The 18419-nt window shown below is 44.8% G+C and overlaps 1 protein-coding gene across 1 annotated transcript in view; it reads left to right on the forward strand.

Annotated features, from left to right (window-relative positions):
• Positions 1-14816, forward strand: part of MTCH2 (mitochondrial carrier 2) — a 29612-nt gene extending 14796 nt beyond the window's left edge. The window contains exons 2-13 of the mRNA XM_075280701.1: positions 792-876; positions 1043-1149; positions 1362-1388; positions 3332-3385; positions 3478-3535; positions 10812-10863; positions 10943-11002; positions 11978-12071; positions 12166-12207; positions 12818-12885; positions 12963-13038; positions 14590-14816. Coding sequence (XP_075136802.1) covers positions 792-876; positions 1043-1149; positions 1362-1388; positions 3332-3385; positions 3478-3535; positions 10812-10863; positions 10943-11002; positions 11978-12071; positions 12166-12207; positions 12818-12885; positions 12963-13038; positions 14590-14676 — 810 coding nt within the window. The 3' untranslated portion in view covers positions 14677-14816. The remainder of the gene's footprint in view (positions 1-791; positions 877-1042; positions 1150-1361; positions 1389-3331; positions 3386-3477; positions 3536-10811; positions 10864-10942; positions 11003-11977; positions 12072-12165; positions 12208-12817; positions 12886-12962; positions 13039-14589) is intronic.
• The last annotated feature ends 3603 nt before the right edge of the window (positions 14817-18419 follow it).

The following is an 18419-nucleotide window of genomic DNA, read 5'->3' on the forward strand; positions in this document are numbered from 1 at the left end:
TCGTCTTGGCACTCCTGTCTATTCTAGCACCTCCCTATTTCAAGACTGGAGCTGCCTGACTAAAAACTAACAGCAATTTTTGGGAAGGGGGGGGGTATTTTTTTTATTGCTGAACCTCTTTTCATGAAGGGGTTAACCATAGCTGTTGCGTTGTGGTGCAGTTCAGAGCCTCACTAAATATAACACATTTGGTTTTAGTACCCATCAATTTAGCCTGCCTTGGCCAGGACTCCTGGGCGCGCTATGTGGGTGTCTCCCAGGACACATCTCTTAGAACTTTGTGCACGTTTCCTATTCTGCTTTACTAAGTGGCTCATAGAATAAGAAGAACCCTGTGAATCTTCATTAAGAACTTAAAGGGAGACTCCAGAACCCTGATAGCCCACTTATAATTGTAGTGTTGTCCTGATATCCTACTAGAGATGCACTAGAAAGTGAAGAAGAATTCTGTGAACAGATCCTCCGATTATCTAAGGGGTTCAGAACTCCTAAAAGGGTGAAAGTGATCACATGGCCACGAGACAGGGAATTAGGGTCAGGGGTTACTGCTACCCATTAGTGTAACCCTATTATGGTATTGTGCTGATGACCGCTCTTGTCCGCACACACCACAGGGCCACGTAATATAATACATTATACCTTAGCGGGTTCTCCCATCAGCTGGAGTGAAGTTGTGCGTTTCTCCTCCAGTTTTCCTCTCCATATAGACTGTGGTTCATTTACTTACATATGGTCTAATGGTGACGACTGACCAGGCAAAATCGTAATATTCATGTGCTCTTGTATTTTAGGTGGGACACGAACCAATGCCACCTACATTAGGAAGAAACCTTTTTGGACGTCAGGTGTACCAGCTCCCTGGGTTTTTTGCATATGGTGGGTGTCAGGTGAAATCTTTTCATATGGATAGCAGGAGGTTGGTCATGGATCCCCAGCTCTCCTAATTGGGTTCCTTGCCATGTCCTTAGACAGTGTTCGCAGCATTAAGTATTGCACTTCTTTGCCAGATGCTCATTTTGTCTGTTCATTAATGTATTTGCAGCAAAACACATCATCAGTATTGATGGCAAGAAAGGACTCTTCAAGGGCTTGGCTCCCCGACTGTGCGCCGGAGCGGTGGGTACTGTGGTGCACAGCAAGGTCTTGCAGGTAAATAATGGTGAAGATGATAGAGCCACTCCGTGTATTATATAGTGCCTAGCTTACTTTATATGTGGACATTGCAGAGGGTTGCTAAATACTTACAGTGACCATCTTATCTGCTAACAAGTAGTGGCTCACTCTTTGGTAAACCCAAAGATAAGATAAGAATGGTCATGGCTCTTCCCTTTTATTAATACAGTTTCTTTCTCCCCTTTTAGTGCTACCAGAATCAGAATCACATGGATGTAAGTTGTGTTTGGCTTTTCCCTAGTAATGTACTTCTGGGGTTAAATTCAAGGGGTTATCTGTTTTGGTTAATGCAGTTCTTACTTAAAGGTATTATCAATGGAACAAGGGTATCCCAATGCGTTCCCGGCACCGTTTAAGCCTTATATATCAGCACGTCCGTTGGATCCTCATTACTTTTGCGGAGGGCAGATGGGGAGGCGACAAGTCTTGTTTCTCGATCTATGTTGCAGCTGCTTCGACTCGCTTGAGTACAATGGAGTTGGTCATATAACTCGGAGCCGAAGCATCATCCCCAGTTGTTCTCTATACAGAGAATAAATCGAGTTATAGACACCAAGGTGCGTATTACACTCACCGGCCACTTTATTAGGTACACCATGCTAGTAACGGGTTGGACCCCCTTTTGCCTTCAGAACTGCCTCAATTCTTCGTGGCATAGATACAACAAGGTGCTGGAAGCATTCCTCAGAGATTTTGGTCCATATTGACATGATGGCATCACACAGTTGCAGTCGCAGATTTGTCAGCTGCACATCCATGATGCGAATCTCCCGTTCCACCACATCCCAAAGATGCTCCTCTATTGGATTGAGATCTGGTGACTGTGGAGGCCATTGGAGTACAGTGAACTCATTGTCATGTTCAAGAAACCAGTCTGAGATGATTCCAGCTTTATGACATGGCATTGCATTATCCTGCTGAAAGTAGCCATCAGATGTTGGGTACATTGTGGTCATAAAGGGATGGACATGGTCAGCAACAATACTCAGGTAGGCTTTGGCGTTGCAACCATGCTCAATTGGTACCAAGGGGCCCAAAGAGTGCCAAGAAAATATTCCCCACACCATGACACCACCACCACCAGCCTGAACCGTTACCGATACAAGGCAGGATGGATCCATGCTTTCATGTTGTTGACGCCAAATTCTGACCCTACCATCCGAATGTCGCAGCAGAAATCGAGACTCATCAGACCAGGCAACGTTTTTCCAATCTTCAATTGTCCAATTTCGATGAGCTTGTGCAAATTGTAGCCTCAGTTTCCTGTTCTTAGCTGAAAGGAGTGGCACCCGGTGTGGTCTTCTGCTGCTGTAGCCCATCTGTAGCCTCAAAGTTGGACGTACTGTGCGGCGTTCAGAGATGCTCTTCTGGCTACCTTGGTTGTAACGGGTGGCTATTTCAGTCACTGTTGCCTTTCTATCAGCTGGAACCAGTCTGGCCATTCTCCTCTGACCTCTGGCATCAACAACGCATTTCCGCCCCCCACAGAACTGCCGCTCACTGGATGTTTTTTCTTTTTCGGACCATTCTCTGTAAACCCTAAAGATGGTTGTGCGTGAAAATCCCAGTAGATCAGCAGTTTCTGAAATACTCAGACCAGCCCTTCTGGCACCAACAACCATGCCACGTTCAAAGGCACTCAAATCACCTTTCTTCCCCCCCATACTGATGCTCGGTTTGAACTGCAGGAGATTGTCTTGACCATGTCTACATGCCGAAATGCACTGAGTTGCCGCCATGTGATTGGCTGATTAGAAATTAAGTGTTAACGAGCAGTTGGACAGGTGTACCTAATAAAGTGGCCGGTGAGTGTAGTAATAAAGCTTAACCAGTGAAAGGAATGCCCTGCTAAGCTTTATTGTTCTGGGATTAGAATTTTTAAAGGGGTTTTCCAAAGCTAAGATATTGGTGTTCTATCAGTGAAGAGACCATGGCGTACAGTTAAAGGCTGCAGCCTCTTCACCGCTCACTGAGCACAGCGCCGTACGTTGCATAATGGCCGTCTTCAGTTTTGCAGCTCCGCTTGTTCATTTGAATGGGACTAATCTGCACAAAGGCCACGTGACAAATGTGACATCAACGGCCTGTGAAGTGGAAGCAAATGAAGGGGCTTTAGCTATTGTTTTGGGTGAAATCTATTCATATTTTTGTTTTTTAGGAGACAACATCTAGACAGAAAGAAAACCCTTCTCTTGATTATGTCATTAAAGAGGTAAGCACTCTGTAGTCGCAGAAATGTTGGTCCAGTTCTAGTATGGTTTCATGTGATGGCTCCTTTCATCTGGGTTTGATTCTGTTTTTCAGACTACTCAGGAGATGGTTGCCCGTTCAGCTGCTACCCTCATCACACACCCCTTCCACGGTATGTCAGGCTTCATAAAACCACTCCATTTATTAGAACCACTCAATATATTTTATATATATTATAAAATCTACCCCCTACCCTGGCCTGTACTATAAGATGCAAACTCTGATTTGCTTTTCAGAAGGGAGTAGTCTAGCTTCTATCTAGAAATTGAGCAGAAGACACAGGAGAGTCTGCAGAATATACGACAATGTCTATACAGCATGTGTATCATGCGCGGTGCACTGCAAGCTTACTGAAGAGACGCTACAATACGTTGCCTGTCCATACCCTTCTATCACTTTCAGGAAACCGCCTGGGTGAAAATAATTGACCACAGCCATTAGACTTGTGGTTGTCACTGAATGCGTTCCTGGATTAATACTATGATGCCTTGTGTATGAGCTATAAGAAAATGTTGCATTCTACTTGAGTGCCTTCCTGCCAGCCATTCCCATCATGTCTTGCTCTATCCAGGTTATGTGATCCACGCTAGTACCTCAGAAAGAGCTGTCAGATTCATGTAATCGATGGGTGCTTTATACTTCATAGAGCATGGGCTATCCATTGGTATGTCAGGGAATTTTCCTAACCCCCAAAAAAGTAAAGGGCTTAAAATGACCTGGGCTCCTATTTCAGGTAGAACTACAGAAAAGACTCCACATTTTTGTGGAAAGTTGAGGCCATTCTGGATAGATGTTCTTGCCCTTTTCTGGAAAGCGTTCTGGATTACACTTAAATCTGATCTTTAAGCCTTGTCTTCTTGGGTTTGCTGGATGTCCACGGGGTAGGCCATTAGTATGTATGGAGGTCTGACACCTGAACCCTGCCCAGAATCCAGCAGCCTCCAAGATCCAGCCTACTGTTCCAACAAAGAGTGAGCGGCTTCTTGAGCTCAATACATTGGTTAGATTGGGCAAAGGGAAGCATGATGCCTTGCACAGATTTGGCAGCGTGTTGGATCCATGGCTGGATTCCCCAGGCTTTTCATCTAAGGTCTTGTGTGAGATATTGCACACCCACCCACCCTGCTTGGTTTGTGGTTTATTTTATATATTGTACAATAGTTTTTTGTTAACTGCGTCAATCATAGTCGTTCATCTGTATGTGGCATATTTATGTCACTCTGTGAATTTTGCTTTCAATTGATCCCCATGTGAGGGGGCTTCTGAGGTCCTGCCATCATAATGGTCGCCATATCGTAAGTGGACCAACTTTCTTGTACCTGGATTCCAGAGAGGGCTTCCCTGGCCACTGCACTTGTGGACTTATAAGTGACTAAATCTGGATTGCTATGTGCTGATGACATGTACTTTTGCATTTGGTTGCATGTTCTTTCAATGTTTTCTCAGTGTGCAAAATTGGATGTTTAACTTTATCAGAGGATTTTTTATTAGAGAGGGCACGCTTACATAGGAGCAGAGTTACATATAGCTTTAAGCAAGGCTGTGGGGTTGGTAGCCCCAGCCCAACACCAACTTAAATGGCTGTCACCCACGGTCAGACAGAAGCAGTAAAAAAAAACAAGGCAGTCAATAATCCAGAGAAGAAAAAACAGCAGCACTCCATGGACTTCACAAAAAAAGGCAAGTGTCTATTCTAAGTAGCAAAGTTATGGTCCCATCTGGAACCTCTCTCAACCCTTGAGAAACGTTGGCTTCAGAGGCTCCAGGTGGAACCGAAATGTCTCCTTGGAATAAAGACACTTGCATCTATTTATTTTTGCATATCTGTATGAATATTGTAAGTGGCCATCCTAAGAGTTGCCCCGGGTTACTTTCTTGTCTGTGCTGCTTTGGACTTTTTCTTTTCAGTTAATAATTCAGTGATTGATCCCTATGATAGTAAATATGTAACAAACTACATTTAATTATACACTATTAATAATTCTATAACAGGAGTTGTAAACCTTTTTTGTATGGTGTGTTCATTAAAAATAAATAAATATATATATATATATATATATATTAAAGGGATATTGCCACCTCTCCTGTTCACCATCTTGCAGGCTGTGTGCGCTGTTCACTTCCTGGTTTTCTCAGTACATTGGTGGGCGGGGTTTCACTTGCTCTGCTAGGTCTCTTTATAGCAGTACATGTTTGCAGTCAGTAATGAGGGATGCTTGTAAGTAAATTAGCACAGAATCACTGCAAGTTGCAGAGCTGGATTTGATAGGTGATGAGAATCCCAAACTTACATACTACGGGACCAATAGTCAGCTTGCAATAAACTCAGTTTTAGGTCTGTGTTACATACAGAGGTGACAGACTCCCTGTCTCAGCCCTTATCTGCAAAATCCAATTAGCAGACTGATAACTGGAAGAAGGGGATAAAGAGCTCAGAAATACAAGCTGCTCCCAAGTACTCAGCCCCCCTCCCCTCCTGAGAGCAGTGAGCTACGTCACTTGTCCTGGGCAGAGACATATCATCCCTAGGTCGGTGGTTATGGAAACGCAGTGTAAACAATGAAGTGAATAATCTCAGATAGCGGCCAAACAAAGCAGTTTGGCCAATCCATTGTACTTAGAAAAAGTCTTAAATCCACATAAGCTAGCAGTATAGATGGGATCCTTGAGATAGGACAAACCCTTTAAAGACCATGTAGTCAGTGTGACGTGTTATAATTGTCAGTGAGTCGATGTCTGCAAATCATAAAACACAATCCAGATCATCAACCAATGACTTAGTTGACTATACTTCTATTTCAGTGCAATCCTTCTCTGATGATTGGATCAGCTCTCTGATGAGAAGAGTCGGAGTGCTCTGCATTCATTGGGAGATGACCTTTATACAGTCCCAACTTTATGTAGAAAAACCCCACATAAACCTGTCCACCCCCAAATGACTGACTGCACTTTACTGTGCGCTGCTCCCATATTACACTCAGCCACAATGGCTGCCCCGACACTAAAGTCTCATCACTTGTCTTCCCCATTGGCCCAGGGCCAAGTAAATTTGTCTGAAGTGCCGAAGCACAGGTGACGCAGTTTTCTGACCTCTATTCTTTAATATTGTTAATAATCCAGTGATTGATATAATAGTTTACAATATTTAAGGAGTTGTCCACTTTAACATCTAGACCTATCATAGAAAGGTTTATATAATGTAGTGCCAGTTCTGTGGCTGGAGCATGTGATCTCTCTAATATGGAGGAGGCTGAATGACCTGACATGGTCACATTGTCCTCCATCCACAGACGTCCGTGAGCACTAAAGGGGCACTCCAATAACATCTAGACCTATCATAGAAAGGTTTATATAATATAGTGCCAGTTCTGTGGATGGAGCATGTGATCTCTCTAATATGGAGGAGGCTGAATGACCTGACATGGTCACATTGTCCTCCATCCACAGACGTCCGTGAGCACTAAAGGGGCACTCCAATAACATCTAGACCTATCATAGAAAGGTTTATATAATGTAGTGCCAGTTCTGTGGCTGGAGCATGTGATCTCTCTAATATGGAGGAGGCTGAATGACCTGACATGGTCACATTGTCCTCCATCCACAGACATCCGTGATCACTAAAGGGGCACTCCAATAACATCTAGACCTATCATAGAAAGGTTTATATAATATAGTGCCAGTTCTGTGGCTGGAGCATGTGATCTCTCTAATATGGAGGAGGCTGAATGACCTGACATGGTCACATTGTCCTCCATCCACAGACGTCCGTGAGCACTAAAGGGGCACTCCAATAACATCTAGACCTATCATAGAAAGGTTTATATAATATAGTGCCAGTTCTGTGGATGGAGCATGTGATCTCTCTAATATGGAGGAGGCTGAATGACCTGACATGGTCACATTGTCCTCCATCCACAGACGTCCGTGAGCACTAAAGGGGCACTCCAATAACATCTAGACCTATCATAGAAAGGTTTATATAATATAGTGCCAGTTCTGTGGCTGGAGCATGTGATCTCTCTAATATGGAGGAGGCTGAATGACCTGACATGGTCACATTGTCCTCCATCCACAGACGTCCGTGAGCACTAAAGGGGCACTCCAATAACGTCTAGACCTATCATAGAAAGGTTTATATAATATAGTGCCAGTTCTGTGGATGGAGCATGTGATCTCTCTAATATGGAGGAGGCTGAATGACCTGACATGGTCACATTGTCCTCCATCCACAGACATCCGTGAGCACTAAAGGGGCACTCCAATAACGTCTAGACCTATCATAGAAAGGTTTATATAATATAGTGCCAGTTCTGTGGCTGGAGCATGTGATCTCTCTAATATGGAGGAGGCTGAATGACCTGACATGGTCACATTGTCATCCATCCACAGACGTCCGTGAGCACTAAAGGGGCACTCCAATAACATCTAGACCTATCATAGAAAGGTGTATGTAATATAGTGCCAGTTCTGTGGCTGGAGCATGTGATCTCTCTAATATGGAGGAGGCTGAATGACCTGACATGGTCACATTGTCCTCCATCCACAGACGTCCGTGAGCACTAAAGGGGCACTCCAATAACATCTAGACCTATCATAGAAAGGTTTATATAATGTAGTGCCAGTTCTGTGGCTGGAGCATGTGATCTCTCTAATATGAAGGAGGCTGAATGACCTGACATGGTCACATTGTCCTCCATCCACAGACGTCCGTGAGCACTAAAGGGGCACTCCAATAACATCTAGACCTATCATAGAAAGGTGTATATAATATAGTGCCAGTTCTGTGGCTGGAGCATGTGATCTCTCTAATATGGAGGAGGCTGAATGACCTGACATGGTCACATTGTCCTCCATCCACAGACATCCGTGAGCACTAAAGGGGCACTCCAATAACATCTAGACCTATCATAGAAAGGTTTATATAATGTAGTGCCAGTTCTGTGGCTGGAGCATGTGATCTCTCTAATATGGAGGAGGCTGAATGACCTGACATGGTCACATTGTCATCCATCCACAGACGTCCGTGAGCACTAAAGGGGCACTCCAATAACATCTAGACATATCATAGAAAGGTTTATATAATATAGTGCCAGTTCTGTGGCTGGAGCATGTGATCTCTCTAATATGGAGGAGGCTGAATGACCTGACATGGTCACATTGTCCTCCATCCACAGACGTCCGTGAGCACTAAAGGGGCACTCCAATAACATCTAGACCTATCATAGAAAGGTTTATATAATATAGTGCCAGTTCTGTGGATGGAGCATGTGATCTCTCTAATATGGAGGAGGCTGAATGACCTGACATGGTCACATTGTCATCCATCCACAGACGTCCGTGAGCACTAAAGGGGCACTCCAATAACATCTAGACCTATCATAGAAAGGTGTATATAATATAGTGCCAGTTCTGTGGATGGAGCATGTGATCTCTCTAATATGGAGGAGGCTGAATGACCTGACATGGTCACATTGTCCTCCATCCACAGACGTCCGTGAGCACTAAAGGGGCACTCCAATAACATCTAGACCTATCATAGAAAGGTGTATATAATATAGTGCCAGTTCTGTGGCTGGAGCATGTGATCTCTCTAATATGGAGGAGGCTGAATGACCTGACATGGTCACATTGTCCTCCATCCACAGACGTCCGTGAGCACTAAAGGGGCACTCCAATAACATCTAGACCTATCATAGAAAGGTTTATATAATGTAGTGCCAGTTCTGTGGCTGGAGCATGTGATCTCTCTAATATGAAGGAGGCTGAATGACCTGACATGGTCACATTGTCCTCCATCCACAGACGTCCGTGAGCACTAAAGGGGCACTCCAATAACATCTAGACCTATCATAGAAAGGTTTATATAATGTAGTGCCAGTTCTGTGGATGGAGCATGTGATCTCTCTAATATGGAGGAGGCTGAATGACCTGACATGGTCACATTGTCCTCCATCCACAGACGTCCGTGAGCACTAAAGGGGCACTCCAATAACATCTAGACCTATCATAGAAAGGTTTATATAATATAGTGCCAGTTCTGTGGATGGAGCATGTGATCTCTCTAATATGGAGGAGGCTGAATGACCTGACATGGTCACATTGTCCTCCATCCACAGACATCCGTGAGCACTAAAGGGGCACTCCAATAACATCTAGACCTATCATAGAAAGGTGTATATAATATAGTGCCAGTTCTGTGGCTGGAGCATGTGATCTCTCTAATATGGAGGAGGCTGAATGACCTGACATGGTCACATTGTCCTCCATCCACAGACATCCGTGAGCACTAAAGGGGCACTCCAATAACATCTAGACATATCATAGAAAGGTTTATATAATATAGTGCCAGTTCTGTGGCTGGAGCATGTGATCTCTCTAATATGGAGGAGGCTGAATGACCTGACATGGTCACATTGTCCTCCATCCACAGACGTCCGTGAGCACTAAAGGGGCACTCCAATAACATCTAGACCTATCATAGAAAGGTTTATATAATATAGTGCCAGTTCTGTGGCTGGAGCATGTGATCTCTCTAATATGGAGGAGGCTGAATGACCTGACATGGTCACATTGTCCTCCATCCACAGACGTCCGTGAGCACTAAAGGGGCACTCCAATAACATCTAGACCTATGGAAGAAGAGATTCTATACTGTGGCCAACCTCTTCCCATCATTTTATACTGGGGCTGAAGACTTGAGTTTGTGGCTTCTTTCTGGCTTTAGCTCCATCCTAATTCTCCCTTTTTTTTGATCCCATCCCTACAGCCCTGGTTTGTGGAAAGGGATTTAGATCTTTGTTCGTCTGGTCTTGGTTGTCACTCACTGATAGGATTGCTAAACCCAGAATGGGCAGAGATCTAAACTAGTATATTAGGAGTTTACGAAATCTTTTCCCACCAAGATCCATTGGCTCAGCTCCTCCTGCTCTATAACCTACTCCCCCGAGAGCGAACGGCTTGATCGATGTGAGCGCTTCCCTTTAGTTGAGTTTAATCTGTCTTTGCCATTCATCAGAAACTGTGTCACTCGTGGTAATAGTCGGGTGCTGTAATAAAGCTCAACCCCATTCACTTCAAAGTGTTTTCCAGGCTTTATGAACTGGTAACCTATTCTGTCCAGATGTCAGACTGATCCTGACCTTCAGTTGGTAACCTACCTTAAGGATAGGTCCTCAATTGATGATTTGGAAAATGTCATTACATTAGGATGAGCTTCAGTACCAGATACAGCCACAGACATGAGTGGCGCTGTTTCAGTAGCAAGGGGTAAGTGTGACAGAAAAGCTACATAAACATTGACTGGTTCTAACATGTGCTTGCAAACTTTAGGGTAATAGTATGAGAGTATTGGATGGATTTAACATGTGTCTGTTCTTCTTCATTTACAGTGATCACACTACGGTGTATGGTCCAGTTCATTGGGAGAGAGACCAAATACGAGTAGGTTTCTGCTTCTCCTCCAGTGCCTTTATCTGTGTTTGCTTTGAATGATGTTACTCAGACTGCTGCTCTTTTTCAGCGGGGTGTTCGGGTCCATAGTGACGATATACAGAGAGGAAGGACTGTTGGGCTTTTTTGCGTAAGTTCTTATCTTCTCGATCTTCTGTAGAGTGACGTAGCTATAGTTGGGACTATAAGCTTGGGCAGCCCTTCCCCTAATGGTCGGCCAGATCAGTCCTACAAGGTTGTGGCCAGTCACAGAAGAGTGACAGCTCTAGGGTCCTCTATCCTATCTCCTCTTTGCAGTCGACCCTATGATCCGTGCTTACGTTCAGTAATCGATAAACCCCAGGCAGCGTTAACCCTTCAATAAACTAGAATGAATGGATTTGGATTTATTTTCCTGTAGCTTTTGAGTTTCAGCTGGCATGTTTGGTGTGGTCAGCCCATTCCTTGCTTCTAGCTCTTGGGATCACCTTTCCTATTTTTGTAGTTGTTCTTAGGATAGGCCGTCCGTCTCTAAGTAGCCAAACCCTAATGGTTAGAACAATTTAAAGGGATTTTCCCATGATAGACATTTAAGGCGTATCCACAGCTATGTATCCCACCTCTGGGACCTCATCCCTTCCTTTGAAATCTGTTTTTGAAGTCAAAGCCAAATGTGTTTCATAAACGGAAGGATCAGTAATGCACAGTTGCCCTTTTTTGCAATCCGTTCTTTACTTTGCCTTTTAAAAAATATGTAAAAAAAAAAACCCTCAACCTGTGTGTCTGGTGGATTACTCACATGAGACAGATTTGTTGCAGAAATTTTGTTGACTGTCCCACTCATCTGAATGTTTCTTGCAGAAAGTCATGGACATACTAGCAGACAATGCTGTTCTATTGCAGAAACTAAAAATCATCTCCATGCATCTGATCTGTCGTGTGCATATACTGTACAGGATGAAGCTGCATGTGCTCGCAAACTACTGTGGTGGATGCGGCAATGAAATGGTCATGATGGCCACCAATAGGGAGACAGGCAGAAATCTTATGCCATATTCAAACCATGCATACTTATACTGACTATAGATAGACATGACTATGACCATTCTCCTCATCTTCTGTCCAGTGGCCTGATTCCAAGACTGCTTGGAGATGTGCTCTCCCTGTGGATCTGTAACATGGTTGCTTTCTTCATAAACAAGTATGCTCTGGAAAATGGGGTCAGTCTTCAATATCACTTCCAAAATACTCTTTTGAGAAGACATTTCCACCACTATGACCGACTTTCACTTCCATGTCTATTTCTTTCCATAGGCAATGGGTGAGATGAAAAGCTACTCTCAAGCTGTCACTGGGGTGAGTGTAATGGTGCTCTGTACCAGCAGGTGGCGTGCTGATATATTGCGCACTGATATATTGCGCACTGATATATTGCGCGGTCACACTGGAACCTAGAAACATCACACAATTTGGAGATACATTTCAGGGAGATTTCTCTCTAATTCCCAGCTCTGTAAGCCTGCAGGAAAGTCAAAGCAGAACATTAGCTTGCTGCTAAGGGTTTGCTTGTTGGTTAGCTTCAGACACAATGGAGCTGATCCGCTTAAGGCTTGCAGCATGGGCTCGGCCGCAGAATCTGTGGGAAGAACAAGCAGGACGCTTCTTTTTCAGTATCCTGCATCAGTTGCTGCCTCCCATTGAAAATAATTGGAAGCAGATTCTGGCCAGAAATTGAGGGGGATTCTGTCTCAAAATCAGCACCAAGGTCAGCTCTAACTTCCTCAAGGTGAACGGCCCCTCACTGATCATTATTTCTAGGAGAGAATATCTGTAGCGTGGCGCTGTATGCAGCATCTATGGTCCTAGGTATACTGCACTGCACACTAATAGTCACTTTAACGATCATTATATATCTCATTAGTTGTGACTTTCCCTCCTCATCTACTTCATGGTTTTGTCTCTGCAGTTTGTGGCCAGTATGTTGACTTATCCATTTGTCCTAGTGTCAAATCTGATGGCTGTGAATAACTGTGGGTGAGTAACGCTCTGCAGGGGTTGTCTGTCTGCTGACGCCTTTGTCTTGGATTGGATATAACCCTTGTCTTCTACAGATTGGCTGGCGGCCGCCCTCCTTACGCCCCTGTCTACTCTTCATGGACAGACTGCTGGAGCCAACTCAGCAAAGAGGTAAAGAAGTTTCTCTCTAGACTTAGACTTGGTGCAGGGCAACTTTAAATTCCTTTAACTAATTTTAAGCTTAAACAAATACTCCAGGAAAGTGAACAGAGCGTGTTATGGCTGGTACAGGGCTTGAGGCCAGCTGGATTACTTTATAAAGAGAACCTTTCACCCCCCCAACAACTTGCGTTCTTACCATCTGATAGTTTGCACCTCTGTAGAATTTTCTCTCTAACCTTCAGTATTCCCAAGGGTTAATGCCTGATGTGCTATTTAAGCTTTGTAATGTCATGTGGGCGGTGTCAAGCAGGGGTGTGTGGCAGGAGATCCAATCAGAGAGCTCCAGTATCACAACTCAGAATGACACCCCCTTGTCTGATTTTTGCCTGTCCCCCGCCCTCCTGACAATACAGAGACTAAATATCGTATCAGGCACCAAAACTAACAGCATGGATTACTTTGGAATGGTGGGGACTACAGAGAAAATTCCAACTGTGCAGGAATAATGGGGGGTCGGAGCTATTAATAGATAAGAACTGGGGATGGTGAAAGGTCCTCTTTAATTTAGAGATGTCACCCGTCCTCTCAGGCCCTTCACTAGACATGTTATCGCTTTATTCTGGAGTGTTCCTTTAAAGGATTATTCTCAGCAAATTGCTGCCGAATAACTGGCCACAAGTCCCGTTCACCAGATCAGCATCTGCTGTTTCCATGTCTTCTATAGACTTGAACAGGAGCTATGGACACAACATTACACACTTAGATTTGTGCTGCGCTCTTTCTGTAGCTTCACCTCTATAAGACCACAGAGCGGCACCGCTCACCTGCTTCTGTACGTCGTGGCCTTATGACGGCACTGCCAGCCAGACGTTCCCATCTCAGCAAACAAGATGGGAATAAACCTTTTTAAGGCTTACCAGGGGGGTCAATGTCTCATGTATGGCCTCAGTTCCATGGCAGCTTCTCCTCATCAGACATGATTAAGCTCAAGACAGCCCATAATGCAATACAAAATATCATCAGGAGAAGTTGTAACAAAGGAAGGGTTGACATCTGTTAGTCCTGCACCCTCAAAATGAACGCAGTGTTGGATGTCCAATCAGATTAAAAGAGTTTTACATCCATTGCCAACCCTAAAGTGTCCTCAGGTCAGTTGGATATTTCATACTGAAGTTCCTAGTTTCCCAAAATCAGTGAATCCCGGTAAGGGCAGGTTCCCAAAAAATTGTCTGAATTGTAAATGCAACATTTTTGTGACTCTCTATTGGTGCGGTACAAAGTGAGCATGACATTTCTGCAAAAAGTCCAAATTGGTTTGTTGCCATGAAGGAACAACCCGAGTAATACTCCTGACCCTAGTCGACATAGTTGTAGCATTCCCTGTTTATAGTGAGGGTCTCCCATGTCTGGTGGTCCTGGAACATGGGCTGTATCCAGAAATAACACAAGGTGTCCTGGACTGTGCCCTGCTATTGCATTGTATCCGTTACTGTTGTGATAGGGTGCAGCGGGTCTGCGTGGTGCAAGGCTTACACTTTCAGTCTACTTTTCTTTTTAAAGGGAAACTCAACACGAGGAAACAGCTTGTTTTTCCGTAAAGTTCCAGCTGGAAAGATCTACGTCTATGAACAGAAGAAATTTTATTGACGTGAACTGCCTTAGGTTCCCAGCCTGCATCTGCCGCTTTTCACTCTTCGGGGGGACGGGGAGAGTTTAATTTGTACACATTTTGTTTACAATTCTTTATGATTTTCCTTTTTAATAAACATTCATTATGGACAGCTCAAGACTTTGATCACATGACAGATGACTTACATGAGATACCCATCATTCTCCAAATGAAATATCCTATTAGTACACTCATAAAAAAAGTTGTCCCACAGTCACGACTCAGTCACCCAAAGGATAAAGTAGGTGGTAAGTGACTGACCCCCGGGGTTACCACCCTGGGTCTCCCGTTCAGTAGAGTGAAATTTGTGCAGTTGCTCGATTTCAGTCTGTATATATGTTTGCAAGTCCTATAGACTTCCAATGGAGCGGCAACATGTACGTGCAAAATGGGACAAAGCCGGCAATTCTTCTAATTGTGGTCAAACACTTGTCACTTATCCTGTTGCAACAGACTGTAGTGATGTAATGGCCCAGTCAAAAGTGTTAGGCAGGGAAAAATAACAATGACTAGTACAGCCCTGCACAAATTTACTTCCTACTATTGTATTTCCAGGTTCCCTTTAGCATGGATCATTAGATTTGCAGAGCACAGTGGGTATCTATCAGAAGTCTCTGCGTTCAGCCTTTCCTGCTGCCAGTCTGACATGACAGACTCCACCTTTCTCCTGCTGTATGCCCATAGAGAAGAGCAGAGTCTGTCAGCAGGAATGAGTCTTCTGCCAATCTAATTATTGGGGATTCGGAGATCTCAGAATATATTGGTGCTTATCCACTTCAGGGAAGGCTTTCATGAGCTATTTTATTTTTTTTAATGTAGATCGTGACCCCCCTTCCCCCCTTCCCCCCCCTTTCCCCCCTCCCCCCCCTTCCCCCCTTCCCCCCTTCCCCACCAGACCCAGCATATCACCCCAGCCCTGCAGATAGATAGGTTACTGTCACCAGAACCAGCGTATCACCCCAGCCCTGCAGATAGATAGGTTACTGTCACCAGAACCAGCGTATCACCCCAGCCCTGCAGATAGATAGGTTACTGTCACCAGAACCAGCGTATCACCCCAGCCCTGCAGATAGATAGGTTACTGTCACCAGAACCAGCGTATCACCCCAGCCCTGCAGATAGATAGGTTACTGTCACCAGAACCAGCGTATCACCCCAGCCCTGCAGATAGATAGGTTACCGTCACCAGAACCAGCGTATCACCCCAGCCCTGCAGATAGATAGGTTACCGTCACCAGAACCAGCATATCACCCCAGTCCTGCAGATAGATAGGTTACCGTCACCAGACCCAGCATATCACCCCAATCCTGCAGATAGATAGGTTACCGTCACCAGAACCAGCATATCACCCCAGTCCTGCAGATAGATAGGTTACCGTCACCAGAACCAGCATATCACCCCAGTCCTGCAGATAGATAGGTTACCGTCACCAGAACCAGCATATCACCCCAGTCCTGCAGATAGATAGGTTACCGTCACCAGAACCAGCATATCACCCCAGTCCTGCAGATAGATAGGTTACCGTCACCAGAACCAGCATATCACCCCAGTCCTGCAGATAGATAGGTTACCGTCACCAGACCCAGCATATCACCCCAGCCCTGCAGATAGATAGGTTACCGTCACCAGACCCAGCATATCACCCCAGCCCTGCAGATAGATAGGTTACCGTCACCAGAACCAGCATATAACCCCAGCCCTGCAGATAGATAGGTTACCGTCACCACAACCAGCATATCACCCCAGCCCTGCAGATAGATAGGTTACCGTCACCAGAACCAGCATATCACCCCAATCCTGCAGATAGATAGGTTACCGTCACCAGAACCAGCATATCACCCCAGCCCTGCAGATAGATAGGTTACCGTCACCAGACTCAGCACATCACCCCAGCCCTGCAGATAGATAGGTTACCGTCACCAGTACCAGCACATCACCCCAGCCCTGCAGATAGATAGGTTACTGTCACCAGACTCAGCACATCACCCCAGCCCTGCAGATAGATAGGTTACCGTCACCAGACCCAGCACATCACCCCAGCCCTGCAGATAGATAGGTTACCGTCACCAGTACCAGCACATCACCCCAGCCCTGCAGATAGATAGGTTACTGTCACCAGTACCAGCACATCACCCCAGTCCTGCAGATAGATAGGTTACTGTCACCAGACCCAGCATATCACCCCAATCCTGCAGATAGATAGGTTACTGTCACCAGAACCAGCATATCACCCCAGCCCTGCAGATAGATAGGTTACTGTCACCAGAGCCAGCATATCACCCCAGCCCTGCAGATAGATAGGTTACTGTCACCAGTACCAGCATATCACCCAGCCCTGCTTATAGATAGGTTAGTGGTGCTGCCTGCAGAGTTATTCTTGCCATCAAATATACAGGTACCCTTGTGTGACCTATTACAATCAATCAGACCTCAGCATTTTTCATCATCTATGTAAATGGATTCATCTTAGCTTTCATGGCTCCGATATAAATGGAAACTGTGGCACGAATGTGAATAGCGCCGTACATCAACTGCCCAACATACTGTCATCTTTCTTTGTCCCATATGTTTTGTGCACCTTTTATTAAGGCTTTGCTGTGTATTAAAGGCCGTGTTTCCGTGGCCGCTTTCATTAAATGACTAGGGAAATACACAGACTGAGCACTGATCATGGCCACGGCCGTCTTGCAAGGGTCTTAAGCATAGTAAAAACCATTATCTGCTCGTGCCCCGAAGTGAGGACTAGCGCAATCTAACAGATCAGACCTTTCGGATCAATAAGGACCTGTCATTTATACACCAATATTATGAGCCATAAGTTGCACATAAAGACCTGGGATAGGTCCAGTATGTAAGGAACTCAGTGATGTCTCCTCCTAGAAACATAACATATAGGGCACATGATTCCTCATAATCATTCCTGAACATTATTGATTGATTCAATTGAAATGTCAAATGTCCTAACCCTTGTGTGACGGATTACCTGATGTTCCTTGCAGATTTCCAGATTGTCTACGTGTGAATAGGGTTCAGTAAATCCCTATTAGCCCGATACTTGCTTATATTGACAGGCGTGATATAGTGACAGCAGAAAAGACTCGTCCCGGGGAAACAGAGCCAGGTGAATATTGTATTCACATATGATGGGTAGACATGAATGAGGGCATCATACTATGTATGTTATCAGCAGGGAAATGCTATGCAACAAAGTACTGTGTAAAACCAGAAAACAGACTGGGCAGAGGCAAAAGAGGACACAATGGGCTGGAACCCAAGAATAAAATATGGAGGTTGGGTACAACAGTGCCAACTAAACAACAGGCTGGGCCTAACAAAATGAGCAACAGCCGGCATCTCCCTGCTAACCGTTTAAGGCTGAGGCCCCATGTTGCAGAAATGCAGATTTTTTTTTTTGAAGATTTTGTTGTGTATTTTTTTGTGCCAAAGCCCGGAGAGGACTGAGCAGAAGGGAGAAGTATAAGAACTTTCTATATAGTTCCCATTCCCTGTGTGGGCATTCTTGGCTTTGGCTCAATAAAACGCCAGCAAAATCTGCAACAAAAGAAGCCGCGTTTCTGCAACAAGGGCCTCAGCCGAACACATTTGGCAAATATGTCAGTAAGTCACAGTGAGAGACGTCTCTCCTACCCCAACAATAAGGAGGAAGAAGCCAACTCCTACTCCGTTTCCAATCGAAATCCAACTACTTGGCAGCGGGAA

This window comes from Leptodactylus fuscus, chromosome 7 (assembly GCF_031893055.1).
Source record: "Leptodactylus fuscus isolate aLepFus1 chromosome 7, aLepFus1.hap2, whole genome shotgun sequence".
Taxonomy (NCBI): Eukaryota; Metazoa; Chordata; class Amphibia; order Anura; family Leptodactylidae; genus Leptodactylus; species Leptodactylus fuscus.